Raw genomic sequence first — 15637 nt, forward strand, 5'->3', positions numbered from 1 at the left:
TCTAGGTTCCTGCTGGGAGGCATAAGGCAAGCGTGATTTCCATGGGCATGCCCTGGTCAAATTCCATCTATAGAACTAAAAAAAATCTGGAGAATTAAAAAACCCCCACATGAATTGCCCATGTCGCCTCTATTAGAAATGAGCTACTCTGACCACCTGAAGCCTGAGATCCTGCTCCTGCCTTTGTTTCAAGGTAATTTGCATCATCACAGATCCTCACAAGCGGTGAGAGGCTCCAGACCAGCTATGAACTGACTGTCCCAAGAAGTTTTCTATCCATTGACTCCTCTGTGAAATCCTAGGAAATACAAAGTTTCATTTCTACCCAGGAAAAATTTTACAGTCTTTTCTCCAATGCCTGATGAAGGGTGTTTGTGCCCGAAAGCTTGCAATTAAAGATTTTTTTTTGCAAAAATCTTGTTGGTCTAATACAAGATATCATCTCTACTATGAGTCCTGATTGCCTACTCTTTACATAACACTCTGCTTACACTGTTACATGGTGTTCCCCCCCCAGAAAGCTGCATCCCAGGCAGCAGGCAGTTTGATCTTTAAGCTGGTGCATAAATACAGTGTAAGTGTGAAAAGCACTTTGGGCTGATAAAAAACTAGAGATGCAAATGCTGTGCCAGGCCAGCATCCTCCGTCAGCACAGAAGATCTATAGCAGTGTTTCTCAACCTTTTAAGTAGCAAGTACCCCCTAACTTCTGAAAATGTTAATAAGTACCCCAACATTCAATTTTCCAGGGAATTTTATATTTACAGACTAATGTGTGCTATAAGTTGGAAGGGCTGTGTATATAAGGCCGTGATATGACAGATGTCTGATCTGGCATGGGTAGGGTTGCTATGTTTTAAGATCAGGGGTGCATAACTCACGTATGTACCTGGGCTAGAGGTGAAGTTGGCCAGTGCTAGGAGGGCTGAACGCAGTGCTGTGCAAAGCGCGGCCTACCAAATTATTACAGGGGAATTTAAAGCGCTACACAATGCGTGGCGCACCAAATTTTTTGCCATAGTTTTGAGGAGGAAGGGGCAAGAGAGAGAAAGGGAAAGAGGGCAAGAGAGAAAGAGTATTGGGGTATCCACGTCTGCATGCCACAGGCTGAGAAATTATCATCTATAGCAATGATCAGACATGGGAAGAATATATAGTTCAGATGCAATTTAGACCCCAGCACCTTCATCTTGATGCCTTATGTGATTAAAACTGGGCTGAAAGGAATAACTAAAAATGGCCAGGAAAATAATGTATACCATGCCTTAAGCTAATTGTGCAATGGTCATCTGGGATATCAACATCAGAACCCCGGTAGTGGATCAGACCATTAGAGCCCAGTCTCCTATTGAGTTCGCACAGTGGATGCTTTAGGGAGGAAGGGGGTCAGGGTACAGCCAGTCCCAGTGAGCAGCTATCCTAATTTTAGGGATGGCCCAGACTAGAAGTTACATCCCCGGCTGTTCAGCTGGGATGAACCTGCCCTACGCACGTGCTTCACTCCCGCCAAAGCGCGGTGACGCTGTGGTGACGACAGCACACGGTGGCAAGGAGTTCCACCAGCGAAGAACTTCCCCCCGCCCCACTTCGCGCCACGCCGCACCCGGCCCATTCACGGACTGCCCTCGCCCTGGCGGGCAGCCAATAGCAAGACACGGCCTGGCCCATTGCATAGGAGGGGGGTTGGCCTTTCTTTGTCAACCCGGGCTGAGGGTAAGGCCAACGGTGCCCCCCCACCTTTCCCGCCTTTGGTTCATCCCCCCCATGGTGCCAAGCTGCCGCCCGGGCCGCCATTTTGTTTCGGGGCGGGGATGGGAGGAGACTCCTGCCTGAGGCCATACCTCCCCCACCCCAGTCCCCTCTCCCCTCAGCCCGCGGAAAGAGCCGGCTGGGGCTGAGGCACACAGGCGCGGAACCTCCTTTTTTTTTAAAAAAAAAAATCTGCCGCGGGGCCTCACGGGAGTCGTAGTCCGTCTCCGCCCACCCCACCCCCCCGCAGAGGGGGAGGTGCTGCCCCAGCGCCCGGCGGACTCCATATCCCGTGAGGACCCGCGCGGCGGGCCCGGGCAGCGGGCACGGCCTTGTGGGACTCGCAGTCTGCGCGGGGCGCCGGGGCGCTGGCGACGCGGCCACCGAGACTACGCTTCCCAGCAGCCCCCAGCGCGGGCCCGGCTCCCCTCGGTGGAGACATTTGCGAGCCCAGTGTCTCCAAGATGGCGGCGTGGGGAAGGAGGCGCGCGGGCCCCGGTAGCACGAGCAGCGGCTGGGAGAGGTGGGTCCCGGCGGGCCGGGGTCGCGGGCTGCCCTGGGCCGGGGCCCTGCGGCGGCGCGTGGGCCCGGGACCGCGCTGGGGGGGCTGGGCGGAGCCCCCTCCTCCGCCACGCGTGGGGTGGGGGGCTGGGGTAGGCCGAGATGTAGCCCTGCCCGACTGAGGAGCGAGTTGCGCGGGGGGCTGCAGCCGTGGGAAGCTGCCCCGGGGCCCAGCGGATCTTGCAGCCGGGTCTGGGGGTGGAGGAAGAGGGGACTGGGGGCAGAGAGAGAAAGGGGATGTGGGGGGAAAGGTCAGTGCAAATCTGCACGTTTTTAGAGGCCCTCAGATGCGAGGGTAGAGGATGTCTGGGGCCGGGACACTCCCCGGGATCTGTTTTTAAAGGCTAGGAAGGCAGCAGAGGTCCTTTCCAGTGACCTCTTTTGGGCAGACGGATGGTGCCGTATTGTGCCCTGGATTTGGGATGGGGGATGGTGGGGCTGGTGGCAGCCATAGTACTGCTGACTCCGTATTCTGCACTGGCCCCCCCAAAAAAGCTCTTTCAAAGACGTGTTGATCGCCGGCTCTCTTTTTGCTTCTGTCAGGATGGAGAGAACAGCTAAGACATGATGGGACTACATGTGGAGTAGCTGTAGAAGTTTTGGGATCCTGACATTAAAGGCAGGGAAGTCAACCCCTGGCTAAGGGGAAGACCAGAGAGAGCTTGTTGAGCTGCCTTAAAATCTGTATGCACCATTTACTTTCTTACAACTTTTTGGCTAACTCGCTTCTCCTGGGTCTCCCCTGTTCAGCCCATCCCTGTGCTTGCTGGTATAACCACCAGCTCTTGAAAGCAGCTGTGTTTTTATGGAGGAACAAAAATTGCCCTTTGTTCTGTTGCCATTTACAGGTTCTGCTGTCCCTTTCCTTTATTATTTTGCTGCCTTTCCTTTCCTTTTCTTGAGAGGCAAAGATGGCACCGGTCTTAGGATATGTAATACCTGTTTTTATGGTGTAAATGCAGGAAACGACCGCCCTTTAACATTCCCATCGGCATTCGAGTCAGAGGAATGTTGCATCTGCTCAAGGGATCCCAAGCGAATGAATTGGGGGATCAAAAGGAATTAACACCACAGCGTAATCCTTACAAACAAGAAAAAATGCTGTGAAGTGCAATGGCAGGACTGCGAATGTGCCTGCTCTCATGTGTTAGCAATGGTGGTTGTACCCATGCTGGGCGAGTGGTGTAAAAAGTCCACTCTTACCTACTGTGGTTCCCCTTGAAAGTCATGAGGAAGAAACTCATTCTTGGTGAATTCAATATTAAAAAAAGCTATTGTAGTACAGTGAAAAATTACATTTTTCTTTAAACCAAAAAAAAATCCCAGTACAACTTAATCTGTGATCTCTCCAAAGATCACACAACAGACACAGTTGTAAATACTTTGTACTTAGAAAAGTGCCTGTAATCAGATGATCATTGTGTGCCTTATGAAGAGCAATAAACGACATATCTCTGTGTTTTCTTCAGAGGCTAAAATGTTGCTTCCTGATCTTGACAAGCGAGCGTGTGGTCTAAGCAGGTGTAGAAGTGGCATGGCAAGGCAATAGCAGGTCTTTGGCTGGTTATACTTCTCTGACCAGTGCTATAAACTCTCCCACACAAACCTGACGAAAAATAGCTGTTTTATTAAGTGTTGGACAGTCCTCTTTTTAAGCAGTCTTGCATGGTAAGATCACTTGCTTTCAGCATAAATCTCAATCCTCCCACTTGCAGTGTCAGAGGTAGGTGCCACCAGGCTCTCTCTCTCTTGGCAGTGTCTCCTCCGAAGTTTAACCTCTGTAACTTGTTTAGCTTAATTTGTGTATAGGGCAAGGCTGATTAATTAGCTGCCATCAAATAGTGCCCCGCACATTTATAGGTAGGAAATACAGTTTTCTTTCACTGCTTGACATGCTTCTTGTCCAAAGACGCATTCTTTCTGACTGAGCACACTGGTTTAAGGTATTTTTATAACTGTCAGCCAGCTTGTCTAAAAGGCGTCTATGTTGAGAGGTAGAGCCAAGGAAGTAGCTCATGAATAACCTATTGTCTGATGTTATGAAATTGGTCCAACCTAACAAAATGGCCAGTAGCTGTAATACAGAGACCACGTCCCTTCATCAATGACACGACTGATGCATGGAAGGTCTGTGTTGGTCAGTAACATCTGTCCTCATCTGCACTGTGAGTAGAATGGAAAGATGCTAGTCTAAAAATATCTTGGTTGTCAAATCTGGCCAGCTTTCATGGCAAAATGTAAAGATAAACCAAAACCAAGCCGAAGTGATCTTACTAAATATTTCTTTCCTCTTTCATTCCAGATAAGATAGACTCTTAATTGAGGAATCATTAATCTGTAGATCAAACAACTTCTTTTAGAGAACAGACATTGAATTGTACTTGGAGTTCTTGTCTAAAATCTACACGATGACCGCCAGAGCACAACAGAATGGCACTTGTTCCCTGGGGAAAAGTTCTAACAAACTTGACCAGCACAGAAAGAGCAGTGCAGTAAGGCAGCTTTAATGTCACCCCAACTATGTTTATTGGCCTCTGAGTAGTCTTAAAAGTCTGCATGTACTGCTCGGATTTCAGGCAATCCATTTGCTTAGAGCAGTGATTGACCTGTTTCTGTTTGTCTAGTTAATTTTTTGTTAAATTCAAATTGATGCCTCTTGTTCAGTGGCCGCCTTGGTGGTGGTGTGCTATTTTTCTGTGTGTGGGCTTGTCTCTGATCATTGTTGTATCTCTGAGTCAGTCATCCTTATTTTTTTTAACATTTGCACCCTGTCCTCAGGGCCAAATAGAGGCCCTTTCAGAGCCAGTCAGTTTCTGAACAACTTCTTGTTTAGTTCTAAACTTTGCTGAATTTTTAGCACACCTCTTGAATGGAAGTCTCATTTGTCCCCATGCTCTTGATTGATTTCCTTTTCTTTGTTGTTTTTGAATGTGCTGATTTTGTTTGCAACCTTCTGAAAAAATAGACTCTGTACACCGCGAAGTGACAGTAATGGGTAACAAATGGCAAAAGTGGGTAGGTGCTATGGGGAACACTTGTCACAGTTGCTCAAATCTTATTTATAGCACCTCTGTCATTGCAGTCCTGGACCTTTCCTGAATAAAAGTGGACAGTCTTGTTAAATTGTATGGTATTGTGATATAGAATGCTTCCCCTGGAAATAAAGGTGAGAACACAACTCGTTTTTTATATTGAAATTAACAGGATTTGAAACAGGATCTATAGAAATGAAGATATAGTGCATTGATTCATTTGAGTCTGGCCTGCTTGGACTGTAGCAACTTGTTCAGGCTCAGTTGGGATTCTGTGGGCCCCAGACACTGTCTGCTCAGCCATTTGTGATGCGGCTCTGTTGGAATTCATCACAAACCAGCCTTTAGTTCTGCAGGCTGTACTGGATTTCTGTGCACGTTGCATGTGACACAACTTTGACAGGTCACAAGCCATTGGTCGTCTTTTTTTTTTTTTTCCTAAGCACCTTCCAAGCAGGTTCAGTTCATGTGCAGCTGACATGTATTTCCATCTGGTGCTGAATGCCATCAGTAAACAGGCCTTTCTTTGAATGATAAACCACAAGTATTCTGCTGTCCAAGAACAATCCTGTGACCCTTGAAAATGACTTGCAGCTTATAAGTTGGGTTCAGGAACTTTTATACTTGTTCAAAAGGAGTCATGACCTATGTATATTCAGTTGGTACAGTGCATGGTTCAGGAATATTTCTGAGCAGGACTAGAGATGTTTTCCAGACACCAGCTGCTTGCCAGAAATACATAAATGACTGGGAGAGGGTCTCCCTCAGCTAGCTACAGATTCAATTCACTGGTAAGAGTTAATCCTCTTCTATTCCCAGCAGTTGATTGGAGAAGGATGCTGAGATTTCTTCTAGGTCATTGTCCTAGACTTTGTTTTTGCTCCACTTGAATTCCCAGCTGCTGATTGGTATCTGACAAAGCTTAAACTCCTCTTTGCACACAAACCTGCTGGAAGTAAACCGATGTCTTGGGTTTCATTTCTCTTCCCTCTTTGAAGGATTTCTGACTTCACCCATCCTAGCTGAAGAATGTCCAAGTAAGGTTCATACTCCATAGGATGGCCTTAACTTCCTGGCATCTGGAGGTATTGAGCATTTTGAAGGAGGGAGAGACAGAGATGAGGCAAGTTTGAGGATTGTAACTGGGAAACGTCCCAAGTTTCTAGCGTATAAGCAGGTGCAGTGTTCTTACCATGGTAGCTTTACTATGGCAACACGTTCCAAGTTAAATCTGACACTTACCTGACTGTTAATGTGGGCATTCCTACCCCTCTTGTTGGTGAGTGTTGTGTTAACTTAGCGAGAGCCTAGCTAAACTTGTTTTCTGTTTGTGCAAGTAGATGGACCTTATCAGTTACATTTAAGTGGCTTTCATCTTCCTTTTTCTTAATCTGTTGAAAGGGTCTTGCTATATTTCTTGTTATCATGGTATAAAAAGCAGGCACCAGAAAGAAGGCATAAAAAATATTGCATGAAATAGGATGCATTAAGTATTGAGATGCAAACAGTATTCGGGATATAAACTAGACGGTTACCACAGAAGGGATATACAGCTTCCATTTGGCAAAGCCCTTCCTTTTTCTTGGAAGATGGGAAATTTGTTGAACTGAGTGGTGGTGCGTTCCCAGTAACTGGCACACCCATCCTGTGGGTGTATGGCAGTGTTCTGTGATGTTGAGAAATGGGTCTTTTCTGACACTAGTTTCTTCCCACATGTTCAAGCGAAGTGGAGATTGAGTTATCAGTATTTTCCTAGCTGATGCAGGCTCGGGGCTGACAGCTCTTAAGCCATGGCTCTTTGTTTTTCCTTCAGTGGTGGGAGGAAAGCTCCAAAAGATGTTCTTCAGAAGATCCATCCTGACAACACATGCAGTTGTTCTGTTCAAACGAAGCAATCCCTGTTGTTCCCTGTTTCAGAGAAAATGTTTTGTTCATTTGTATACTTGAGGTCCGACAACGAGCCCCCTTCCTGGTCCCACAGGCCAAGTTCTAAAATGTCCTGTAAATAGAATTGTGTTTGGTCTTCCACGTAGTAACACTGTGCTCTCTCTTCAGACTTTCCTCCTTTTGTGTGTCATTGTGAAATCGCCTCTCAAGAAAGGAACAGAGTCCTTCATATTTCTTCCTGCGGCAGCCAGGCTCTTGTATGGAAATGACATCCGCTGAATTGAACTGCCCACATGCCTGAATACTTATCTTACTTTTGGCCCAGATGCAACTTTCTGCTCACTTCAGTGTTGTCTCACATTTCCTACTTTTTGAGTAGCTTATAGATTTCCCCTGCCCGCCCCCTGGTTTTTGGTGAGGGTGCATCTTGGACGGTTGCAGCATATATGGAAGAGCCTTTCCGTAGAGTTGGTAGGTGCTGTGCAGGGTGTGGCAGTAGCATGCTTGCTAGGGGAGAAGACCTGATTCTGTTTCACTCATCGCGACCTTTCAGTGGAACAAATTTTAGCAAGCTTATTTAGGCTCTAAAGTATCCCTATTTTGCACTTACAACTTCGCAAAGGTGCTGGAAGAAAGGGGAGAGCTAGAAAAGAGTGCGTTTTCTGACAGTAGTATCTCCATACAACAGTTAATGATTTTATTCTGTTCTGGTGTGAATTTCCTTGTCTGGTTGGTTGTGGATCGTGACGTGGGTCTGTGGCAATGTGTAAAGTGACAGGAGAAGCAGAAAGGAGTATTCGGAGAGCTGTCAAGGACATGAAAGATTCAGAAAAAGGAAAGAAACTGTGTAAAGCCTCGGGATATTGTTCTTAGTTGGGAGAAGTGCTCCAATCTGACACTGGGTTCTTACGTTGCAGTCTGTCAGGGACCCAAACTGAAATTGGGGAACGTGCAATATTAGATGAAGCTTAAAACTGGGTGGAATTCATCTCTTAACTTAAAGCATTTCCTGTAAATTCAGTTGTTTGACATGGCATTTTTACTGTAATTTGAGCTTTCTATTTATTCTTCTAGGAAGCTTAACTATTGCTGAAAATGGCTTTTAGCAACAGTTTTCCCTTGAAGTGGTATTGAAATCATGAAGTGTTTGCAGTAACTGGGTGAAACTACTTGCTGTTGTTTCAGAAAGCTTGCCTTACAAAGTCTCAAGCACGCTTCCTGAAATGGGACTGAAATTCTTCTGGCTCCACTATAACATTTCAGTACTGATTCAAAGAGGAAACCATTAGTGGAAACCTCTTCTCGGTAATGCCTTAGCTTTGTTGTACATGATGAAAGTTTCATGTTGACACAAATCGTTTTGAGTAGTAGAGCTGGGTTAAGCTTCACGTCTTGGCATTATTATGCTTAATGGATTCTCATTGCTGCTTAAACTCCAGTTGATTTGTAAAACCAGACATACTTTCAGATTAAGTTTTAAGGTTTCCCTCACTTTATGCTGTGCATGCATTCCTGGAAAATAGCGCATAACTCTGAATCCACATTTTGCAATGTAACAAATAAGGATATCTTCTAAGACATCAACTGTACTGACCCCCAGACCCATTTCTACCAGTTTTACAAGATCATTTTGGTACTTGCCAACAGCAGACAGTACACACGAGCACAGCTGCAGCTCCAAAAACATGGGCACCAGCTGCCCTGAGTGGCAACTGTGGGTGCTGCTGCCAGGTGGCTTTGTGGCTTTCAGCTCATGGGGCGTCGCGCTGATGGGACCAGGCCAGGCTGCAGGGGCTGGCGCTGCAGGGGCTGGCACTGCAGCCTGGCCCAGGCACCACCACCTGCCTCAGCCCCTCCCACCCACCCCCAATACTTTTTTCTTCTTCCGCCAATGGCATCACTCCCACAATACACTGCACAGAGCAGCTGACTGTGGCCTTCCACCACGCTGATTGCATAAAAGCAAATTTACCTTGCATATAACGAATTTTTTATATAAAACCATCATCACAAAAGAGCGAATTCACACATACAGAACCCATGGAAAGCAAGGGAAACCTGTGGTGTTGTCTTTCTAGATGAAGTCTCTATACCAGCAAAAAATGCTTATCATCCAAGAATGTGCACTGGACAGTTCACTGCTTCCTGTGTTGAAGGGATTTATGCCTTCCAAAATGCATCCTTTTTGTGGGGGGAGGGAAGGCTCACACTTCAAAGTAATCCATTCTGTTTCCATAACCAAATAAAACAATTGCTGAGAATTTGGTGCAAACCAGCCCCTGTCCTGGGCAGTTCTGACTGCGGGTGGGCTTCTGGTAGAGAACCCAAGAAACAGGCATGTAAGTGGAGTTATCCTTCTACGTTTGTATAAGTACCAACCAGACTCTTATAGAAACAACCCGTTATTCTGCCTTCCAGGCAGTTGATAAGCCGTAATTCCTTCTGTTTGATAGGGTTGCTGCTATTAGCTATAAACATGCTACTTCTGGCAACAGCCTATAATTTAACAATATTCTTGATTACAGGTGGCCACTGCACAGTACTGTCATATGAATAAACACAAAGGGTAGTGTCTAGTACCACAACAGCTTGCAAATTGTGTATTTTTCTCTTCCTGTACCATTTCCAGGACATACAGATAACTAACTATGTTTGCTAATGAAGCAAAAAGAGCTAGTTTCAATCTCTGCTGCAGAGATCTGTTGCCTTACCAATGTCAAGTATTGTTGGGGATGATGCTTTGTCTACTGCAGTTAGCTTGAAGATGTGTACCGCTTCCTTCTCCTGCTAAAGGAATTTGCCTTTGAGATCCATGTACTTATTACACTTTGGCTTTGACAGAGCACAGTATTAATCCTAGTTTCTCCTAATTAAATACGAATGAATATAGGTATGCTTTGTTCTTCATTTTACTTCTCACTGAGGGCTGAGAGCAGTTGTTACCTTAGCACAGGTATGCTAAGATAATTGACTTTGGCACAGCAAGATAAGAAGCTATGGGGCAGGGGATGAGGCTTGAAACTAATCCAGGTTACAGAAAGGCACTTCACAGACCGTGATTATCTTAAACTATCCGTGTGCATTCTGCTGGCAGAAATGGGGAGATTGCCCCAAGGTGGAATAGGCTGCTCATTTAAATGGGCACTTCAAAAATCCTGCTTCTTCCCTTGTCCCGACGTGTAACAAAGATATTAAAAAATTCAGCACCACGTTCTGATTGATGTACTTGCTCTCTTGCCTGTCTGAGCAGGTACATGCTTGTGTCATCCCATATCCCTGTGGGTCAGAGCTGACGAGCCTTACAGCAAGCTGCAGTTTGGGCTGCATAGGTGTGAATTTTCGAGTTAAAATGAATGAGGATGGGGTCGAAAATGATATTTATCATGGGATTTTGTTTTGACTGGTGCAGAGAATATATGGTCAGAGAGCAACCCAAGTCCTTACAGAGGTCTCCCCACAAAAACTGGCAGCTCCTTCACCAATGAGACAGCTTGTGTTTTTCTTAAGAAAAAGAGAAAACACCCTACCAGTAAATATATTTCCTTAAATTTTTGTGGCTCATCTAGTCACATGACACCATCTTCTACATGTGACAGTGACAGTGTCTCTACAGCAACCATCTCTAATGTCAGTGATGGCTGAAGTCATAACAAATCTGTCTTTGGGAAGATTGAATTGATCTTGCTTTTGTGAAATGTATTTAGTCCCCTATGCAAGAGAAGTAGCTGTAAAATGCACAGTTATTCCTAACTACCACTGTCTTCAGTGTTTTCACTGGGCAATCGGCTGTTCTCCAGTGGATCTTGACCTGGAGAAAGGTACCTCCTGGCTGGAGGAAAAGCAGAGACCAAGTGACCTTGAGGTGGTAACCTTGCTTTAGCCATCAATCTCCCGTACTCTTTAGTAAGCGTGGGAACGGAGAGGAAGGGCCGTCCCTGCACGCTGTAGTTCAATTCTGTGTTTTCTTTTAACAGGGTGACCTTGTCCTCCACGGACTGTTACATCGTGCACGAAATCTACAACGGCGAGAACGCTCAGGACCAGTTTGAGTATGAGCTGGAACAAGGCCCTGGAAGCACAGTACAAATACATAGTGATAGAGCCCACTCGCATCGGTGACGAGACCGCCCGCTGGATCACTGTGGGGAACTGCCTGCATAAGACGGCTGTCCTCGCGGGCACTGCCTGTCTCTTCACCCCTCTGGCACTTCCAGTAGATTATTCCCACTACATCTCCCTGCCTGCCGGCGTGCTGAGCATGGCCTGCTGCACCCTTTACGGTATCTCCTGGCAGTTCGACCCCTGCTGCAAGTACCAAGTGGAGTACGATGCCTACAAACTCTCCCGCCTACCCCTGCATACACTCACCTCCTCCACTCCTGTGGTACTGGTGAGGAAGGACGACCTGCACAGAAAAAGACTGCATAACACGATAGCGCTCGCTGCCCTGGTGTACTGTGTAAAGAAGGTCTACGAACTCTACGCTGTATGACTTCCATAGGGAAATGAGAAACCCACAAAGACAAGTGTATTAAGACTCCCACAGTAACATTTTGTTTTTCCTCTGAGAAGTGGTTGAAACTGGGAAGCAGTTGGTTTAATAGCGCTGTTATTTTTCAAATAACACATCACTGGCACACCAAGGTTTTTCAGTTCTTCATTACACTTGAGATGTGGATCTGCAGTGACTTGAGCGCTGTATGTTAGGCCCTGGGAGTCTGATCCAGCAGTGGAATATCAAATGAAAGCTATATAAAAAGGGGGTGTGAGAGCTTTTTTTTTTTTTTTTCTTTTTTTTTTCTTCTTTTTTGGAAACATTTAAGTATATTGTTTAATTGTACTACACAGAACCAGCCAGAAGTTATCATTGACCATTAAAGATGAGAATTTCAAATGCTTTTGCTTTCTCTTTACTATTCAAGTGGCTCCTCTTACACAGGCTGCTTCAGGGGAAAGGGGAGCTTGAACCCCTTTGCAGTGGGAGCCACAGTAGTTTATGGTTTTTGGGGGGGGATTTTGTTTTTGTTTTGTTTTTTTAATATTGTATGTACACACTTAGATGCTAGTGGGCAATATAGTATCTCTTTGATGGTTGATGGATCGTGTTGACACACAGGATGACAACAGTAAATGTGTGGTGCGTTTCCAATATGCATCATTTGCCCACTGACGCTGTGGGTGAAAACTGCCCTACAGCTGCTGTGCTGCCTGGTCACTTCCCTCCAGTGCTCAGTGGCACCATCTCAACTTCCCGCTGATGCTAACTGCTTCCTCTCGGGTTGCATGCAGGCACATTTTCCATTTGGTATGAGACATGAAGTTCCACGTATGGTACCCCAGCTGTCTACTCCAATGTAGTTGAGTAGTCCAGAGGTCAGAATCTGACTGCTTCACCCATGGCTATGTTTTATTACTGCTGTTCATGCTTGTGCAACCAGTATATAATATCAAACCAGTGTTCATGATACCCAGCAGGCCATATTGTGATCATTTGCTTCCACTAGTTTTGGTTGTATGACACCAGCTTCTGGAGGTAGCTACTATCAGTGCAAAGGAAGGTCCCTTGCTGTCTATCTTTAAATAGTGTCTGACTAGTTGTGTCCTAATCTAAAAATCTCAGCATCCCATCCAGAGTTCTTGTTTTCTGGGTGGAAACTGTCAAAATCCTGTTCTATTAGAATGAAAAGCAGTTATGATAGCAGATCTGGCAAAGCAGACTCTTCTACCAAATTGAGGGTAGATTTGGTCTGCTGGAGAAGAGCAGCTCAGCAATTTCCACTCTAACCTCTGAAAAGGAGAGCAAAGCTCTTGTCATATGACCTGCCTATGTACAGGTGTATTGCCCGCTTAAATGATCATTGCAACCTGACCTCTGCAGCTACAGAACTGACCGTAGAAGTCTTGCAAGGTCAAAACCCAAATTCAGTTCTATCTTTTAACTCTTCAGTTTGAAACAGCAGGCAGTAGAGTTCCCTAATGCTTCAAACTGCAGAGGGGTAATCTGGCCAAGGTTGGAGACTTTTTGGTTGTCCAGTTGCCATTAGCCATCTGGTATAACAGACAAAGCTTTTAGATGAGCAACATGTTCTCCCTCTGCATGGACAGCAGGCTGTGGTGCTGCTCCAGGGCCAGGGCTGAGTTAAGTGCCTATACTCCCCTTGCCTTCCAAGGAAATTCTTTTAACATCAAAGCCAGGATTCTTTTGAGAGGCTAGGCAGAGCAGCAGTGTAGCAGGTCATGGCCCTTCTGAAACTCCTGCCTTTTTTCTCTTCACTGTTACAATGGCTAATGTAGTCACCTACGCTGTTAAAAATAACTGAATGTGGAAATGGTTCTATTTATAGCAGCAGTGCAGTTGTCTGTGCTTTCTGCTTGGGGTGAGGAGGAAGATGCACATGGTTTCATCTGTTGGTGAGCAGCCTAGGAACTGAGGGTATATTTCCTTGTCAAACTATACTGTCACTCCTTTCCTGAGTTGTGCATAAGTCTAAGACAGCTGGAACAAAGCTTTTGGCAAATCAGACCTCATTGGTGTGGAATCCTGCTTGTATATTGAACTCCAGCATTCAAGTCCTTCCTCCATGTCAAACAGAGAAGGTATTCCTGCTTGGTTCCCATCCCCGGTGCATGCTATGCATGACGCTTCACCGAAACACTTCTCCCCAGCACCTGTCGGTGTCACTCCTCCCCTTGCCCAGCAGGGGTCAGTGCGATGCAGGCATGAACCTTGCTAGGCTGTCTCTGTACATGGGAAACAGCTGAGGCTGGGTGACTAAAAAGGGGCCAAAGGTCACTTTGGTTTCTTATTACAGGCTGAAAGGTGAAGAGTCAGCTGGACCTACCTGCTATGGGGAGAAGGCATGCCATTTTTACGGCAACTGACAGCTCTCATTGGCCTCAGGCATCAAAAGGGTATGTAGAAGCATGCTGCACTGCCTGGAAACCTTTTGGAGGACAATGTACTGAGGAAAGGTAGTTGGTGTCCTTCACGCCTGTCCCAGAAAACAGGATAAATAAGGGAGCACGTGTACCATAACTACATCAGAGCATGGATAGGAGCAGCAAAGATGAGGTCCCGTTGCTGCCTTGGTGGGAGTGAGATTCTGTATGCAGTGCCAATCTAAAAACTCTTCAGCAGTGCCCATTTTGCAGCTCTTGCTGCAAAGAGATCATGAAGACCTGACAATACATAGGCAGAGAGGTACTGCTGAGAGCTACCTCTGTGCTGAGTCAGTTCCCAGCCTATTAAGCCCAAGGGCAGCAGCATCCTGGCTGCTGGGGTGAATTTTCTAGAAACTCATAGCTACTCTGATTTGGATGGAGCAGCAGCCTGGACCTCAGAAGGGTAATTCTGTTGTCCCATCATGAGATGACCAACACTAGACATGGAAGTTGGGCCAGTGTGGAGGATACTGGTATGTAACGTTCTCATAAAGGCCAAAACTCCATCTGGCCATTTCTACCCTTCTGGAGAGTCACTCATTCAGTAACAGGATTGAGGGTTGGACTCCACCGAGTCAGACAAAGGAAGCTGGATCGAAGTGAGGTACGTTCCATCAACTTCACAGTGGAACGCCCAGCAACCACCTCCCTGTGCTGCATCCCAGCAGCACTCTTTTTAGGACATCCTTGTACTGCCACTCAGCCCCTTACCGAGGGGAAGGCTGCTCTCGGCCTACACAGCATAGGTTCCCCAGGGACTGTCTCCTGCAAACCTCCTTTCCAAGATAAGTAGTTCAACCTGTACTGCCACCTTCTTGTGGCAGATGAGCTCTGTGGGCTGCATCAGGGAGAGGTATGTTTGGACTATTCTGTAATTGCACTAGTTTTGTCTTCCTTCTGTTGTACAGTTCTGGAACTCAATACAGCTCCCCTCCTGCAGCTGTGATGAACCATGTTTCTACCCAGCCTTATGCAACCCCTGCAGAAGCAATGCAGAATGGTTACTTGTGTTTAATGCAGGGCCAGGCACCACAGGAAATGGTTGAGTAGAGACCTACTGCACCCAACCAGCACTGTAAGGAGGTTAAATGAAACAGTGTGCCCACATCACTAGAACTATGTACAATTGTGGGGAGGCACGAACAGAACAAACAGTCCAGGAAGGAGGGGAGTGTGAAGGACGACAGTGTGAAGTAATGCCTCACGTTTACAGGAACGTAACTTTTTCAGCCAGGAACCTTGAGATTTTCCCAAGAGGAATCTTGCAGAACACTCTCCCATCCCTTAGCCTCCTGCCAGTTTAAAGGCTGCATGTGGCTGCTGTTCCCAGAGAGATTCTCCAGGGTAGGGATGCAGGTGTATGATACTGCAACTGCCCCAGGGAAGCACCTGCTGAAAGCAGAGGGGTAGCTCTCCCTATAAGCTTTCCCTGCCATAGCCGAGACAAGCAGCATGACAAAGACGGCA

At 46.4% G+C, this 15637-nt stretch overlaps 1 protein-coding gene across 1 annotated transcript; it reads left to right on the plus strand.

The window, feature by feature from the left end:
* Window positions 1-1887: 1887 nt before the first annotated feature.
* On the plus strand, window positions 1888-12124 carry TMEM11 (transmembrane protein 11). Its single transcript, XM_090024478.1, is given in 3 exon segments — window positions 1888-2271; window positions 11203-11293; window positions 11295-12124. Coding segments are annotated over 3 exon segments (576 nt in total). The 5' UTR covers window positions 1888-2212; the 3' UTR covers window positions 11721-12124.
* The last annotated feature ends 3513 nt before the right edge of the window (window positions 12125-15637 follow it).

This window comes from Crocodylus siamensis, chromosome 12 (assembly GCF_052110815.1).
Source record: "Crocodylus siamensis isolate JL-2025a chromosome 12, ASM5211081v1, whole genome shotgun sequence".
NCBI lineage: Eukaryota > Metazoa > Chordata > Crocodylia > Crocodylidae > Crocodylus > Crocodylus siamensis.